At 52.0% G+C, this 17,453-nt stretch overlaps 1 protein-coding gene across 1 annotated transcript; it reads left to right on the forward strand.

Annotated features, from left to right (window-relative positions):
• Positions 1–2,797: 2,797 nt before the first annotated feature.
• Positions 2,798–16,988, forward strand: LOC309640018 (calcium release-activated calcium channel protein 1). Its single transcript, XM_082418094.1, has 2 exons — positions 2,798–3,305; positions 15,978–16,988. The coding sequence occupies exons 1-2, from the start codon at positions 3,003–3,005 to the stop codon at positions 16,584–16,586; spliced, it is 912 nt and encodes a 303-aa protein (XP_082274220.1). The 5' UTR covers positions 2,798–3,002; the 3' UTR covers positions 16,587–16,988.
• The last annotated feature ends 465 nt before the right edge of the window (positions 16,989–17,453 follow it).

Genomic DNA, 17,453 nt, shown 5'->3' on the forward strand with positions numbered 1-17,453 from the left:
TTTTATTAATATATTTTATATTATATATTTCTTTATAATAAGTATATAAAGTATTTACTAATAAAGAACTTGGAATAGTGCCTGTCACTCGTAAGTACTACTTAAGTGCTAAGTATTTTTTTTACCCCATGTGATGGGGAGCTTGCTACCACCCAAGGCAGTTCCTGCCGTCTTTGGTCATCCCCAGGCTGTGCCCACTGGCCACAGTGGTGAAGCAGTTTGCAGCAGTCCCTTCAGCTGGATCTCTATACCCTCATACACAGAGTTGTTTGAAAAATTCTATTTGGCTTTTTCAAATACAAACCCCAAAAGGCTGAGAGCACACACCCTCTAGCCACTAGGGGGAGCCATACATGGTGCTTGGAGGCACTGCCCGGGTGGGCCTCTGGGGTTCCCAGGCTCATTCTCCACTGGCTTGTTTGGTGTTCTTTGGGAAGGTGCTTTCTCTCTGGGGCCTCAGTTTCTGTTAAGTAGAGGCTTGGAATGGGATGGGTGTATCTCATGGCCCCAGCTAGCTCTAACAATAGTGGGGAAAAGTTATTAACCACTGGCCCTTCAGGGCTCTAGGACCCTAGAGCAGGAAACAGGAATTACTCAGATGCTCACCCCTCTCCCAAGCCACCAACCCAAGTCTTGATAGTATTTTTGTTTTTCTTTTCTTTTGCTCTGTGCACGTGGTAGGACTCAAACCGCACAGAATTAGGAGAGTGGGAGGGGCATGATGTAGGATCTGGAGAAAGGAAACCTGGCCCCATCCCCACCCCAAAGCCCCCTGCTGAACTGCCACTCCCACCTCTTTTGTTCCTCCTTAATCAGCAAATCTTTCCTCCCAGCTTCCAGGCTCTTCCCTTCCAGACCTGCTAGCCTCCCTCAGGCCCCATGGGCCCTCAAAACGTTGTGTGTACCCAGTTCTGAGCTGGGGGGCCCTTAGAACCAAGGACATTTCATTATCTTTTTCACTGAACCTGTTCCTATTGGGAATCTCCGGTGTGCCATATCCTGTGAGAGGCCCTGGGTGATAAGGAAGTAATTTAAACAGAGGGGAACTTTGCTCTCAGACACTCATCTCCTGGGGGAGCCGGGGCGGGGGCGGGGCGAGGGGAGTACAAACAGGTCAGTACATAAATTAAGTGATTTCAGATACTGTAGTGATCGAACTATAAGGGAAATAAAACAGGGCGAGGTGACAGAACATGAAATGGGGGCAACTTTAAACAGAGAAGGAAGGTCTCTCTTTGGAGGTGATATTTGAGCTGAGACACAGATGGTAAGTGAAAGAGGTAACAAGTACAAAGGCCACCAAAGAAACAAGCCCAATGGGGTGAGATTTAAAATTCCAAGTTTCCCGGTCTCATAAAAACAGAAAGGTCTCTGGGAGAATCCCAGAGACTTTTGGGAGGCGGGGGCCTTCAGTTTTATCCCATAATGTGGGTGAGTGGAGGGGCGCCCTCTAGTGGTGACAAGAGTTAAATTTCACATAGCTGACCTGGAATGCCTCATGCTTGTGACTTGACTCTGGGCTAATTATGAGTTTCACTCATTCCTTTCTCTCCCACACTATCTATTCATTCAACAGATATTTACTGAGCAGTGTGCCAAGCAATACTCTAGATGCTGGGGGTAGAGCTGTCAAACCGACAGTGAAGGTCCCTGCCCTCCTGGAGTCGATACCCTAGGGAACATTTCTTAGCTCACTACTCTACCCCCACTTCCCCTCTGCCCTCCACTATTCTGCAGCTTAGCTGGCCTCCTAATGATCCAACGGGCAGATATTGTTGCTTCAGCGTCTTTGCATCTGCTGTTCCCTTCCGCCCCTGGAAAGCAGGTCCCTGCTTCTTTGCATTGCTGGTTCGGGTCTCAGCTCAAAAGTGACCAAGTCAGAAAGACGTGAACTTATTTTGTTTGTTGTTTGCCTGTTCTCTTCACTAAAATATAAGATTCCATGAAAGTTACCATTTTCTTGGAATCCCTCAGCCTAGCATTTGATAGGTGCGCAGCAAACTTACTGAATGGGTTTATGATCCTGCACCCCGGCTTGTTTCAGAAGATAGTGAACTGTAAGTGAACGAGTTGGACAAAACAGACCAAAAAAACCCCTGCCCTAAAACAACAACAACAACAACAAAACGCCTTGTCCAGAGCATTTTCAATTAAAATTGCAGCCCCCGCACTACCAGTGCCCCCTTTCCCTGCTTTATTTTTTTCTATACATGTATCACCTTCTAAACTATTATAGTTTACTCCTCGGTGTTTGCGTGTCTCCGCCACTAGAATGTAAGCTCCACGAAGGCAGGGGATTTTGTCCATTTTGTTCACCAGCCTACCCTCAGTGCCCAGAACAGTGTTGGCACCCAGCAGGTGCTCAATAAATAGAGAATGAATGAACTCCAGATCACAGTCTGCTCTTTTTTTCTGCAGACCTTAAGTCACCTTGTTCCAAGGGGGAAACGGGCTTCAGGAGGCGCCACCCAGGAGTTCGAGCTCTGGGAGAAGGGCCATTGGGGCAGCTGCGGAGATGGGAGGCGCCGGCAGCAGGAGAGCGGTGAGGCCCGGGTGCTGGGGCACTTCCAGGAAGAGGCGCGGGCGCTGACAGCCCGGGGCCAGGGACTGTGGGCGGTACCGTCCGATGGGACGAGTCACCTGACTGGCTCAGGCCACGCCCACCTCCTCGTGGGCGGGGCGCATGCAAATCAGCCCGCGGCGGCGGCCAATCGTGGCGCGCGCCGGGGATCCAGGGCCCGGGGATCCGGGACGCTGGCTCGCGCGCAGGCTCTCGTCTCTGCAGCCCCGGGCTTTTGCAAGCGGCGTGGCGGGCCTGTGAGCTTGTGCTGTAGTAGCTTCCTCGACCTCCTCGTCCTCGGCGGCCGGCCGGGTCAGGCCGGACCCGCGCAGGGGGCCAGGCGGCGGCTGCCTCAGGCGGAGGCGGAGGCGGAGGTGCGGGGAGGTGGGGGCCGCTGCCTTCGCAGGCGCCTGGGCCGGCCCGCGCCTTTTCAGCGTGCTCCATGCATCCGGAGCCCGCCCCGCCCCCGAGCAGCAACAGCCCCGAGCTTCCCCTCAGCTGCGGCAACACCACCAGCGGCAGCCGCCGGAGCCGCCGCCGCAGCGGGGACGGGGAGCCGCCGGGGTCGCCGTCGCCCCCGCCGCCCGCCGTGACCTACCCGGACTGGATCGGCCAGAGTTACTCGGAGGTGATGAGCCTAAACGAGCACTCGATGCAGGCGCTGTCCTGGCGCAAACTCTACTTGAGCCGCGCCAAGCTCAAAGCCTCCAGCCGGACCTCGGCTCTGCTCTCCGGCTTCGCCATGGTGAGCTCGGGCCACCCTGCCCTGCCCCCTTTCAGGTCTGGCCACTGTCGCCCGCAGCCCTGACGGGGCCCACAGGGGAGCTGGCTGGGCGGGCCAGGCGGGCTGGGGGTGAAGGGAAGAGCTGGGAGAAAGCTGTCGTGGACGCTGGAGGGGTCCAGAGGTGCTGGACATGAGAGGTGGGCGACAAGTGACACCTGATGTGGGAGACTGTGTATCATACACATGTCCAGGGTTGGGGGGCTCAGATACCTTCAGATGGGCAAGCTTGATGCAGCAAGGAGGGAGAAACAACAGGATCCTCGACGTAGATCTGTAAGAAGACATTCCCACATATGTTCAGGGGGAAAGGAAAGACAACGTGGTCTGATCTCTTTGGAAGCAGGTATCAGGAGGTTGGGAGGTCAAGGACCCCTGAGCCGTCTCCCTACTTCCCCCACACTTGGGGCCAGGTTCTTTTATTACCTAGTAGAGGGGATTTCCCGACACCCTGTCTCCTATGGCATTTTCCGAGGCCTCAGCCTGGGGGTTTGACAACCGCTCCCCACCTCAGTTTCTTCTCCAGAAACTTGCCACTGAGTCACTGGGTGTGGGGGAGGAGCGTGGGACATGTTCCCGTTGAATGGGCTCTTTCTTGATGTAGCCGGTGGGCTTAGTTTCTGCTCCCCATTCGGGCTGGGTCGGAGTGAGAACCAGCCTCTGGGGAGTGGGGTAGGTGAGGCTGCAAGTTGGGCTGAGAAGTGGCCCCGAGGATGCCTTCATGCTGGGGATCTTGGAGTCTCCCCGGGGCAGGGAGCTACAGAACAAGTCCTGATTATCACCTTTCAGTGACCTCAGCCTGCATGAATGGGGTCTGCTCCCCCTCCCCCAAGGTTTTTAGCCCACAGCACTCTTGCCTCACCAGTGAGTGAGGTAAGCTCCTGGCCTTGAGGGAGGGAGTGGCTGCACCCTTCGTGTTTTCTTGGGAAAGGAGCGTGTCTGGCACTCTCCCTGTGCTCCGCAAACTAGTGGGCGATGCACGGGAGCAAGAGCTTTTTAGAAGCCCTTAGCAGTCCCAGAGCACCCTGGGGCCACGGTGGAAAGGCCAGGTGATTGAGGTTGGGGAAGAGCTCTCCCGGCTCTGCCGCTTGCTGCCTGTGCGGCCTCAGACTAATAATCCCTATGTGGGCCTCGGTTTCTGAATTGGTGAATGAAGGCTGCTACTCAAGTTTCTCTGACTTTAAGAATTTAATCGAGGAAGACTTTGAGAGGGGAGGAGAGAATGTGTGTTTGTAAGAAGTGTAACTCTAGCTTTTAATTTAGATCTATATGAAGGGATGCTGTTCTATCAGCTAAGAATTTAATCGAGGAAGCCTTTGAGAGGGGAGGAGAGAATGTATGTGTTTGTAAGAAGTGTCACTCTAGCTTTTAATTTAGGTCTATATGAAGGGATGCTGTTCTGTCAGCCCCAAATCCTAGGAATAGCTGACACTTACCAAGCACCCACTAGGTGCTTGGCACTGTGTAGGTTCCCTAACTTATAAACTAAGTCCTCGACCACCCTTTGAGGTAGTTTTGTCATGGGACTTTCCCGAGGCCACACAGCTCACCTGCTGGAGCGGGATTTGAACCCAGGACGGCTGACGTCCAGAACTCTCTTGGACACTTGTGCCATTTGTGGTGTATGGAGCTTTGAGCCATGTCCTGCCAGGGACCTGTTAGGAGCAGGCCTTGTAGGGAACGAGAAATAGAGCAGAAAAACTTCTCTTAAGCAAAATAAAATGTTACAGTTAGGGGGTGTCGGCTCTTCACAGCAGCTCTCTGGGTTTCAGATGGTGATATGCCTATTCCTCTTTTTCTTGGGGTCATAAATTCACAGCTGCCCAGGCCCCTTCCCACTCCAGGAGAAGTAAGGAGCTGATGGGTGAAGCTTTCCTGCCTTCTTGAATCGTCTCTTAGAAGCCGGGCCTTCTAATCAGATGTCACCTCCCTCTTCCTCTTGCTAAAAACAGTGTGGGGAAGTCAGGCAGCAGGGGCGGCCAGCGGCACTTGGTGGGCCTTGACTCAACCCAGGCTGTTTCTTGGGGACCTTTATTTTACCCAGTCGGGGTGGAGAAGGCTTCCTGGCGCCACTGATGAAATCCCCAAAATTCTGCCAGCAGGGAAGGCTAAACCCCATGACAGCCTCCGTTCTGCGGAAGCAGTTACAGGAGAGTGACTGCCTTTGCCATGAATCCGGAAATGAATGGGAGAGATGGCGTTGGGGTGGAGAGCGGGTGCTCAGCAGGGCGGGTCTGCCCGCACCCCGCTCCCACCAAAGACACCCAGCCTCGTGAAGGATACTTGGAGAGGAAGGGGTGCCACGCAGCCAAGCGCCGTGGAAGCTAGAGTGAGCAGGTTTCCTGGACTACTTTCCCGTGGCCTGTGAGTCAGCACAACCAACTTCCTGCCCCCAGAGGGCTTCCTTCCTAGAGACCTGGAAAACCAGAAGAAGTGACATGACGTGACCTTTGATTTCCAAGGGTGGGAGAGTTGGTGAGGATGCCAGACTCACCTGCGCACAAGGTGAGATTCAGGGAGGGTCTCCCAAGAGCCTGGAGGGGATGGAGAGACTCCCCTTTCATGGGTGGAAGGGCCTGGCCAGGTGCCCTGATGCGCTGGGGAGATAGGCCATGGGACCTCAGACAGCGTCTTTACTCTTTGGGGCCAGTTTTCTCATGTGTGCAAAGGAGGCACATATCCTGCTCTCCCATGGACTTGCATGTGGAGCCATTACAAGGTCCCACTGGGCCCATGAAGGATTGAGGAATTATCAGGATCTGATGACGTACACCTTAGCTGGACCCTCTCTAGTCTGCAGACAAGATTCCCATTCCTGATGGCATTTCCAGAAACAGCAGGCCTTGTCTGGGCTCAGCATCCAGACTCTTAACCAGGGGCCCTGGATGTAGCACATGATAAGCAGCCTGCAAGTGCTCCTTGAGCCGAGGGTGCCATGACTCGGGCCATCTGTGCCTCAGTTTACCTCTCAGCAAGAGGCAGCCAGCCTCGGCCTGACCCTGTCCCCTTGGGGCCGTGGTGAGCACACGCAGCCATCGTGGTGTGCTGGGGCGGGCAGCCTGTAACGTTAGCCTAAGCAGTAGATAATTGGGAAGGGTAAACAAAATGCTTTCTGTGACCTGGGATCAATTATTTTTGGATTATCTGCCTCCTCAAGTTCTCCACCTGCCAGCACCCTTTTGTTCCCAGGTTCCAGAGTGGGTTCAGAAGCTGCTTGGAATTTCTCTGAAAATGAGTTGGAAGGAAGGGCTCAAATCATAAGACATTATTGAGCCTCTGTGACATGTTCCGAGTTCAGGGGGCATGGAGATGAGCAACAAATTACTCCTATGGTGCTCATTACTTTTTTTTTTTTTTTTAATATTTATTTATTTATTTATTTTATTTTTGCTGCATCGGGTCTTAGTTGTGGTTTGTGGGATCCTGCACTGCGGCACGTGGGCTTCTCTCTAGTTGTGGCCCGCGTGCTCAGTAGTTTCGGTGTGCGGGCTTAGTTGCCCCACGGCATGTGGGATCTTAGTTCCCCAACCAGGGATCGAACCTGCGTCCCCTGCTTTGGAAGGCAGATTCTTTATTTTATTTTACTTTTTTATTTTTGGTTGCATTGGGTCTTCGTTGCTGCGCGCGGGCTTTTCTCTAGTTGCAGCAAGCGGGGGCTACTCTTCATTGTGGTGCGCGGGCTTCTCATTGCGGTGGCTTCTGTTGTTGAGGAGCACGGGCTCTAGGCGCGCGGGCTTCAGTAGTTGCCGCTTGTGGGCTAACTCAGTAGTTGTGGCTCTTGGGCTCTAGAGTGCAGGCTCAGTAGTTGTGGCGCACGGGCTTAGTTGTTTTGCGGCATGTGGAATCTTCCCAGACCAGGGCTCGAACCCCTGTCCCCTGCATTGGCAGGCAGATTCTTAACCACTGCCCCACCAGGGAAGTCCCGGTGCTCGTTACTCATGGTAATCATTGCCATTGTTGATTGGGCTCTTGGAATAGGCTAGACGTTGTACTAAGTATGCTCCTTGTACTATCTCTTGTGATCTTCACAGCCTGGGGAGTGAGGGTAGGTGTGGTTCCCCAGTGAATGACTTGTCTGAGGTTACCTGGCTGGTTAGCTGCGGGGCCCTGTGACCATGGTGTGGCCCCACTGCTATGGGAGAGGAAGCACCAGAGAGAGTGGTGGGAGGACAGCGCTGGGAGGCTCGCGTATTGTAGAGCAGAGTAAGAACAGGGACTCTAGAGCCACACAACTTGGGTTCAAATCCCGGCTCTACCACTTATAACTGTGAGATCCTGGGGAAGTTGCTTAATGTCTCTGGGCCTCAGCTTCCTCTTCTGTAAAGCGGGGGTAATAGTAATACCAACCTCATAGGCTTGGTGTGAGGATTCATTTGTATTTGCAAAGCACTTAGAATGTACCTGGTCCCGGTATGATGGAAACTCTCTCACCCTTGTTCCCATGATGTTGGGAATGCTTTTTTTTTTTTTTTTTTTTTGGCCATGCTGCGGCATGTGGGATCCTAGTTCCCCCACCAGGAATTGAATCCGGGCCCATGACAGTGAAAGCACTGAACCTTAACCACTGGACCGCCAGGGAATTCCCAGGGCTTCTTTTATAAGGGTTAACTGATTTAGAAGAATGTGATTCCAGCTAAGCCTTGAGGGTGGTAGAGTTAGGACTTGGGGAAGAACCCTCTATCAGAGGAAGTATTAGGAGCAAAGTTACTAAGGCGAGGAATTATAGGGTCTCCAGGAAAAGGCAGAAAGTGTGGTGTGGCTGGAGTTGAGGGTGTGTTGGGGATAGTAGAGGAAGATGAATCTAGCCAGACTAGATGGTGCAGGGCCTTGACTTGCTGTTTGAGACGTTTGAACTCTGGTATCGGCAATGGGGAGCCATGGAAGGTTTTGGAGCAGAGGAGTTCCATGATGCATTCTTGAATAAAGTTGAAGATGTTACTATTTACTGAACACCAGGCAAGAGCCTGGACCCTTTTCTTTCATTCTTACTTAAGCCTCAGAACAGCTCTTAAACATATGTACTGTCGCCTCCGCAGAGGCTTACAGAGGTTCTGATCACCCAGCTAGTAGAGTTCAAGCCCCGGTCCGTCTGACTTGGAGTCTTTTCTACTCAACCACCCTCTCACCGTTTCCCTTGTTGTTAGTTGAAAACTGGGCCTTTGAAGTCTTCCAGATGTGCAGTTCTGCACTCTGGGCCGTGTACAAATGGAATTTTGCTGAATGCTCCAAGGGGAAGGCACTCCCTGCCTAGCTGAGAAGCCTTTTGGAAAACTTCACAAGTGCCTGTGGCACGTGTCTGGAATTTTCAGCCAGGGTCTGTGTTGAGCTCTGCTGATTTCTGCTGGGTCCAGGGCTGATGAAGAAGAGCTCTAGGGCTTCCCAAGGTGGCACTGTGGTAATTAATGTTGGGAAGGCGATTCCCTGGAGAAATGAAACTGAGAAAGTTTAAACAAGAGCAAGTTTCTCCCTGGTGGAACTTCTTCTGGGAGGCCTTTAATATGCTCCCCAGAAGGGATGCCTTAAGCTGATAGAACCACGGGAATTCCCTGGCAGTCCAGTGGTTAGGACTCCATGCTTTCACTGCCAACGGCCTGGGTTCAGTCCCTGGTCGGGGAACTGAGATCCCGAAAGCTGTGCGGTGTGGCCAAAAAAAACAAAAAGAAAACGGATGGAACCACAAACTCTTCAGAGGAGAATCTTCTGGGACTGTGGTTTGACAGCCCTCTTTGGGAGCATTGGTCTAACCCAGGAATGGACCAACTTTTTCTATAAAGTAAATATTTTCAGCTTTGCGGGCCACACAGTCTCAGTGGTAACTACAGGTGTCCCCTACTTTTTGAAAGTTCGCTTTATGCCACCTCGCTTTTACGAAAGACCTACGTTAGTACCTGTTTTCACTAACCTGAAAAAACCCAAAGAGAATTTTTACTTTTACCAAAAAAGGGTAAAAAGTGAAAATAGCATGCAGCATTTGGTTTGCAGCGAGCCGTTATAGAGGCAGCAGGCACCCCGAGGGGTGAGACTGGCACCACCAAACTCCTTTCCCGGGAACCGCACTCAGCATCTCTGCATCAAGTCGCCAGAGCTTTGAGCTGTGTCTGTGAGCATCTGTGCTTTAATCTCGGTTTATTTGTGCGTCTGTTAGCAAGATGTCTCCTAAGGTAATTGCTCCATCCCTTTAGTCCATTTCCCCTTACAGAAGGTTTCAGAGGTGCATTATAGGGGGAAACCTGTACTCAATTCTGCTATTTTAGCTCGAAAGCAGCCACAGACCTTAGATAAATGAGTAGGCATGGCTGTGTGCCAGTAAAACTTTATTTGCAAAGAAGTACACTGAAGGCCAGTTTGGCGACCCCTGATTTAAGTGGTCTCCAAACTTTTTGAGTGCACACCCCGCTCAAAATATTGTCAACACTAGGCTCAGTATTTGTATACATATGTACACACACTATGTGTATATGTATACATAGGTATGCACACTATGTGTATATGTATACATATATGTATGGTAATGAATGATATGTGTGCTAATAAAACATGAGTATTAAAAGGTACATAGGGGACTTCCCTGGCGGTCCAGTGGTTAAGACTCCACACTTCCACTGCAGGGGCACGGGTTCAATCCTTGGTTGGGGAACTAAGATCCCACAAGCTGTGCGGCCAGATAGAAAAAAAAAAAAAAGTACATTAAGACAAATCAAAACAACAACAAAAAAAGTACATAAAAATACAACATTGAAAAGTTGAAAGGATGAGCTGAAAAAGGAATGTCATGAGAGTTGTTAGGGTTTCCAATGGATTACATAGGATTGTCTTTGGACACTTTAGAAACCCTGGGCTGAAATACCCGAAGGTCAAGTCTTGCCTTTAATATTCATTTACTGAGGCCCCTAGAGGGACAAGGCCCAGTGCTGGAAGCTGGAGAAACAGGGAAGTAGAGTGGAGGAAACCAGACGTGTCATTACATCTTCAGAACGTGTTTGGCAAGTGCAGTGGTGGAGGAGCGTTGGTGGAGGGACACTTATCACCGTCTGAAAATACTTGCCTAAACGTTTAGTACCTGTCATCCTCGCTGGGGCAGGGATTCTGCTGTCTTCCTGCTTTCTCTCCAGCGGAGCCACAAGATCCTTAAGGCACATAGTAAGTTCTCAATGAAAGTTGTCCGTGAGGGGAATTCTCTGGCGGTCCAGTGGTTAGGACTGCGCACTTTCACTCCTGAGGGCACAGGTTCAATCCCTGGTTGAGGAACTAAGATCCCTTAAGCTGCGCAGCGCAGCCAAAAAAAAAAAAATGTCCGTGAACGAATGAATGGCCCCGTCCTCACCTGGGAGGCCGTGGAACAGGGGTGACTTGGAAGGTAAAAACCTGAGGACGTCAAAATTAGCCAGATGAAGAGAAAGGCTAGGCCTGTTCTCTACCCCGTCCCCGCAACCTGCAGGTTCAGCCTGTTAGTGGCTTGTGACATTGAGTGAGTCGCAACCAGCAGGTTTTGTGTGTGTGTGTGTGTTTTGTTTTTTGTTTTTTTTTTTGAAATAAGAGTGGAATGAAATAGAAAGCAGCAGCATGCATCACGTGTTGCGAGAGGAGCCTGGCTTAGCGTGCTTTAAGGATAATTACTGTTTGGGGAAACTTGTTTCTGTTATAAATGGGTATGTGTCTATTTATGGAAACCTTTGGAATACTGGTCTGTGGTGGTCAGAAGAGTTTGCAAATTACTGGATGAGCCCTCAATCCTCTCTTAATAGATAGTTTGCATCGGAGGGGGGGCCAGCAGGCTCAGGCAGCGCTGGGTGACCCAGGGTGACTGTGGCTTGGCGGAGCCAGTGAACAGGAGAAGCCCAGGCTTGGGAAAGGAGAGTTGTGTCTTCCAGCTGTTGGGCGCCCGGGTCAGGCCAGGCATGGGAAGGCTGCCTTGGAAGGGCCTGGCCTCGGCGCCAGGTGGCAGGGGTCTCCATGGAGCCCAACAGGAGTGAGAAGAGTGGTTGGCATCTGGGCGTGGTGGGCAGACACCCAGCAAGGCCAGCGAGGCCCTACCCTTCTCAGGAGCCTCTTCTTGGCTCGTGTTTGAGGTTTGGTGTCCCCGTGGTGGGGTGGTGGTGTCAGAGGTCCGCGGACCAGAGTGAGGTGGGGCTGTCCATCCCTCCGCCCTTCCTCACCCTTTAGGACCCATATGGCCAGGTTTAAGCAGGCCCGTGGCTGGCTGGGAGCTGTTTATTTTAGGTTAACGGCACAGCACTCTGGCTATATTTACCTTGCGAAGCTGCTTGCAATCTGATCTGATCTCTCTGGGACTCAGCTGGGGCCCTGGGAGTTGCCTGCCAGATTCCGAGAGGCCCCCCCCTGGGTTTACCCTCCCTGCCCTTGGGGAGGTTTCCTAAGTGGGACACATTCTGAAAAAAGCAGTAGTTTTTATTCCTGTGCACAGTTTTCATGAGGAGCCGTCATTTGTGCCAGCCATTCGTTTGCGCAGCCCCAGGACACTGAGCTTGGTCCCCAATGTGGGAACGGCACACACAGCCCGCCAGCGTGCTCCAAGTTCCAGGAACGGTAGGGTCCGGCGAGGTTGATGGGGTTTCTTCCGGAGCACGGCAAGGCCCCTTCCTTCTCCTCAGAAGGCCCAGGGTCACAGGCTGAGCTGCCCAGGCTCCCCACCAGCCCAAGACCTCAGGGGAAATTCGGGTGTCCCCAGGCCAGGTGTGTCCCAACAGCTGTGTGTACGGCTCTGGAGCCTGGGGGTCCGGCAAGGTGGTCTCTGTCCTGCCAAGGTGGCCATCTCGCCAGCTGTGCCGTGGGGCACACATTCTCCTTGTACCCAGGGTTTGGAGCTGGAGCAGGCCAGGCGCAGAGTGGGGGTCTGAGCCCCTCACCCTCCCCAGGGAGCAGAACACAGGCACACGGGGTCAGCTCTCACCAGCCTCAGCTGAGGGCGTGCAGGGGCTGTTTGTCTTCCACTTTAAGCCCCGCGTTTTTCTTTTTAACTAAGATTTATTGAGTACCTTCTGGGGGCTGGCCCTTTGTTAAAACCCATGTCAAGACCTCATTTAATCCCCTCAGTGATTGTCTTAGTCTGTCTGGGCTGCTATAACAGAATACCACAGACTGGGTGGCTTATAAACAACAGATGTTTATTTCTCACAGTTCTGGAGACTAGAAGTCCAAGGTCAAGGTGCCAGCAGATTCAGTGTCTGGTGAGGGGCTGGCTTCCTGATTCATAGACACTGACTACTGTCCTCACCTGGCAGGAGTGGTGAGGGGGTCTCTGCTGGGGGTGACTCTCCTATAAGGGCACTAGGGCACCACCCCCATGACACAGTCACCCCCAGAGGCCCTACCTCCTCACACCATCACCTTGGGGGTTAGGATTTAAAATATGAATTTAGAGGGTTTACAGACATTCAGTCTGTAGTAGCAGGTGTGAGGAAAATGCTATTACCCCTTTGCACAGAGCCTCAGTTTCCTCATTTGTAAAAAAGTAATAATAGTGTTGCTAGTAATCATTGACACTTTATTAAGCATATATATATATATATATATATATATATATATATGCCGGGTCTTGTGCTAAGGGCTTTGTATTCATTAATCTGTTGAATCCTCATAACAGCCCCTATTTTATAGATGTAGAACCTGTGGCATAGAGAGGTCACCAGCTTTGTAAGTGGAGGAGCCAGTTCACTCTTAATGGCTCTGTAGAGGTAGAGATACCGGGCTTAAGGGAACAGATTGGTTACCTGTATATGTGTGTGTCGTTCCCCCTGCCGCCGTATAGACCCCCAGCACCCAGCTCAGGGCCTGATGCGCCTAATGGGTCCGGACATTTCAGGTGAGTGAATCAGTAGCCAGTGGACCTGAGGCAGCCAAGCAACAGACTCTCCTGCTGGTCCCTTCTCCGGTTTCAGGTTCCGGGGCAGCAGGCCAAAACAGGAAGAGGAAGTGCTGGGGGTGGGGATGTGGCAGGAGGTACGCCCTGCCGGAGGTGCCCCCCTTTTCCAGTGTGGTCAGGCCTGAGGACAGAGACCAGGGAGCCCGGGGTGCAGCCTTAACCTGCCGTGCCCTGGTGGCCTGCCCTGCTGCCCTGCATCCCTCACCCGCATGTGCTAAGCAATCTCAGCATTGGCCTTAGGCCACCAGTGAGTGATCCTAAAAATGGTCAAAATCCTCATGGCACTGCCCCAGATTTATATGGGCTTGAAACATTTTACAAACTCCTGGGATGAAAAGTTTATACAATCATCAGTTGTGGGAATTCTAAGACAAAAGTCTGTGACTCCTGTTGAAATTGTCTGCAAAGTCATATGACTGTATATACCTGGCTGTCTTAAGGAGTATCCAATATTTTCACCAAATTCTCAGTGTCCAACCCCAAATCAGCTCTAGACGGTGACCTTAATTTTGCCACATACCCTCCTTTTTCAGAGACAACAGGGAAGGTCTTGACCAAGGTCACCCAGGGAAGCAGGGGTGTTTCTGGAGCCAAAACCCAGGGCTGCCAATTTGGCTTTGGTGTTCTCAGGCCGGACAGGAGGATAGAAACCCAGAGGGTTTCATATCAAGACACTGGGATTGAGGGTGAGGTTTTTAAACTGAATAACAATAATAATAGTAAAGCCTCTTTTTTTGAGGGTTTACTCTGTGCTAGGCACTAAGTATTTGATGTGGGATTAACTCAGTCCTCACAACTCTCTGAGCTATGTACCAGTCTTTTTTTTTTTTTTGGCCACACCGCGCAACTTGTGGGATCTTAGTTCCCCGACTAGGGATTGAACCTGGGCCCCGGCAGTGAAAGCACCTTGTCCTAACCACTGGACTGCCAGGGAATAACCCCCAATTTTCTATTTTTTAATTATTAATTAATTAATTGATTAATTTTGGCTGCTCCGGGTCTCAGTTGCGGCATGCGGGATCTAGTTCCCTGACCAGGGATCAAACCTGGGCCCCCTGCATTGGGAGTGCGGAGTCTTACCCACTGGACCCCCAGGGAAGTCCCGCAATATTCTGTTTTTTACAGATAAGGAAACTTAGGCCCAGAAATTTGAAGGAACTTGCCAGAGCCTCACAGACTAATAAAGGGCAGAGCAGTCAGGGCTCAAAGCAGGCAGCCTGGCTCCAGAGCCCGTGCTCCTAACCACTGCCCTACACTGCCTTTCCAGGCCTAGGAAGGCTGTGGAGGTACAAGAAATGAAGGCAAACAGGGCCAGGCATTACAAACAAGAAAGCTGGGAAGGAAGGAGCCCACCCGCTCCCCAGGAGTAAGGAGGGGTCGGGGCAGGTGTGGGGCTCGTGGGTACATTTCAGCATCAGGCCTCCCCCTTCTGAGCCTGGCACACACAGCGAACCCTTTATGAAGGGTCATTCTCCTTAATGCTGTTGCCATTGGCACTTGCTTCCCCACTCCCTCCAGCCTCGGCAGGCAGACCCTGGCAGTGTGCCCACTGCCCGCTTCTCCCGGCCCATATCTGATGAGCTGGCTTCTTCACATGGGGGTGATTTGCAAGGCCCAGGTGAGAGGAGGTGGGTGGCCGGCCTGGAGCATGCCCCTGGTGACCCCGGATCCACAGGTCTCCAGGAACTGGGGAGCAGCTAGTGCATCAGCCCTGGGGCTTGCCGACTGCACCGCAGCACCCAGCCAGAGCCCATCTCTTCTGGGAAGCCTCTCTTAATTCCTTCTTGGTTGGTGCACTGTGTTCTCAGAAAGGGCCTGGGCATGACCTGGGAGGGCCTTCATCCCTTCACCCCACCCCTCTCCTTGTCCCCAGAGCAGGGCGTGAGGAAACCTCTGCTTGGGACTTCCCTGGTGGCGCAGTGGTTAAGAATCCGCCTGCCAATGCAGGGGACACGGGTTCGAGCCCTGGTCCAGGAAGATCCCACATGCTGTGGAGCAACTAAGCCCATGCACCACAGCTACTGAGCCCGCGTGCTGCAACTACTGAAGCCCGCGTGCCTAGAGCCCGTGCTCGGCAACAAGAGAAGCCACCGCAATGAGAAGCCCATGCACCACAATGAAGAGTAGCCCCTGCTCGCTGCAACTAGAGAAAGCCTGTGTGCAGCAACGAAGACCCAACACAGCCAAAAATAAATAAAATAAATTTATTTTTAAAAATAGAATAATTTTCAAAAAGAAACCTCTGCTTGGGAATTGGGAGTGTGGTGCCAACAGGGAGGGAGCCTTTTTTCATTCATGTAAACTTTTTCTGTCATAGTGAAATTTACATAAAACTTACCATTTTAACCATTTGTGATGATTACTATTTGGGAGGTGTTTGCCATCTACCAGGAGCTCTCATTTAATTTTTAAAATAATCCTATGAACTGATACAATATCCCTACTTTACAAATAGGAGAGTTGAGGCACAGAGAGGTTCAGTGACTTTCCCAAGGACACATAGCTCGTGAGTGGCAGAACTGGGATTCAAATCCAGGCAGCCCGGGCTCCAAGCCTGCGCTCTCTACCAGTACTTTCTGCCACTTCTCAACCCTAAGTGGGTGGGTCTTATAATCCCCACTATACAGATACGGACACTGAGGCTCAGAGAGGCCAAGTGACTTACCCAGGGTCCCAGAGCTTGATGGGAGGAGAGCTTCTGAGCCATGACTATCCTGTCACTTAGCCCACCTCTTCCTCCCCCCCAACCCCAGGTGGCGATGGTGGAGGTGCAGCTGGACGCTGACCACGACTACCCGCCGGGGCTGCTTATCGCCTTCAGCGCCTGCACCACGGTGCTGGTGGCCGTGCACCTGTTTGCGCTCATGATCAGCACCTGCATCCTGCCCAATATCGAGGCGGTGAGCAACGTGCACAACCTCAACTCAGTCAAAGAGTCTCCCCACGAGCGCATGCACCGCCACATCGAGCTGGCCTGGGCCTTCTCCACTGTCATCGGCACGCTGCTGTTCCTGGCTGAGGTCGTGCTGCTCTGCTGGGTCAAGTTCTTGCCTCTCAAGAAACAGCCGGGTCAGGCGCGGCCCACCAGCAAGCCCCCGGCCAGCGGCGCGGCCGCCAACGTCAGCGGCAGCACCGGCGGCATCACCCCGGGCCAGGCCGCCGCCATCGCCTCCACCACCATCATGGTCCCCTTCGGCCTGATCTTCATCGTCTTCGCCGTCCACTTCTACCGCTCACTGGTCAGCCATAAGACGGACCGACAGTTCCAGGAGCTCAATGAGCTGGCCGAGTTTGCCCGCCTGCAGGACCAGCTGGACCACAGAGGGGACCACCCCCTGACCCCCGGCAGCCACTATGCCTAAGCCCTCCTGGGCTGGGCACTTAGGAGCTTTGGCCTTACACCCTTCCCCACGACCTTGTCCTGGCCCAGCCTCAAGGACAGCCTGTGTAGGGGGCTGGGCTTTTGTCAGGGGGCAGAGAGTGGAGGGAAGAGGCCTTTTTTAAAGAGAAATTACTGCACTTTGAAACTTTCCTCTAAGAGAATAAGCACTTCCTGTTCTTCCAGCTCCAGGTTCACCTCCTGTTCAGAAGCCACCGGTGGGAGCCAGAGAGGGGACAAACGCTCCCTTTGTCCCTCCTCCTCCCCTGTGCCAGTGCCACCTGGATGCCTCCTGTCCTTTCCGTCTTGACCCCCCTCCCCGTTCAGTGTCGATTGTGTGCGTGTGTGTGCGTGTGCGAACACAGAAATATACTCATAAGGGACACCTCCTCTTGTGTCTGTATTTGTTGGGTCTGGACTGCCTGGTATTTCTCCTGGTGCCCCAATAGGTGAGCCTCTAAACAAAAAAAATTTTTTCAACATTTTGGGAAATTTCAAACCTACCCCCAAAAGCTCCATGAAGAGTAACTGAAATATATATACAGTCAATTCTTATTCACAGTGGTTCTGTTCTATAGTCACAGAACACTGAATTAGTGAGTATTTCTCCTAAGAGAAATATGGGGTTATATTCCTGCGAGCCTCTGGTCACAACATTTTTGTCAACCAATCAAAACACAGCCTTGTTTTTTGTGTGTTTCTTTTTAAAGACGCCTTAATATATGTTATATATAACATTGAACTTATATGCTATCGCTATCACAACAGCACTATCACTCATTTGTGACTGAAACTTACATAACACACGTATTTTCTCCGTAAGGCACATCACAGCCTTCCTGTGCTCTGA

Source organism: Balaenoptera physalus (assembly GCF_965194825.1).
Source record: "Balaenoptera physalus genome assembly, chromosome: 12".
Classification (NCBI taxonomy): Eukaryota; Metazoa; Chordata; class Mammalia; order Artiodactyla; family Balaenopteridae; genus Balaenoptera; species Balaenoptera physalus.

Coding starts and splice junctions, on each gene's coding strand:
- LOC309640018 (XM_082418094.1), top strand. CDS start 3,003: ATGCATCCGGAGCCCGCCCCGCCCCCGAGCAGCAACAGCCCCGAGCTT. Junction 3,306..15,977: donor TGCTCTCCGGCTTCGCCATG/GTGAGCTCGGGC, acceptor CCCCAACCCCAG/GTGGCGATGGTGGAGGTGCA.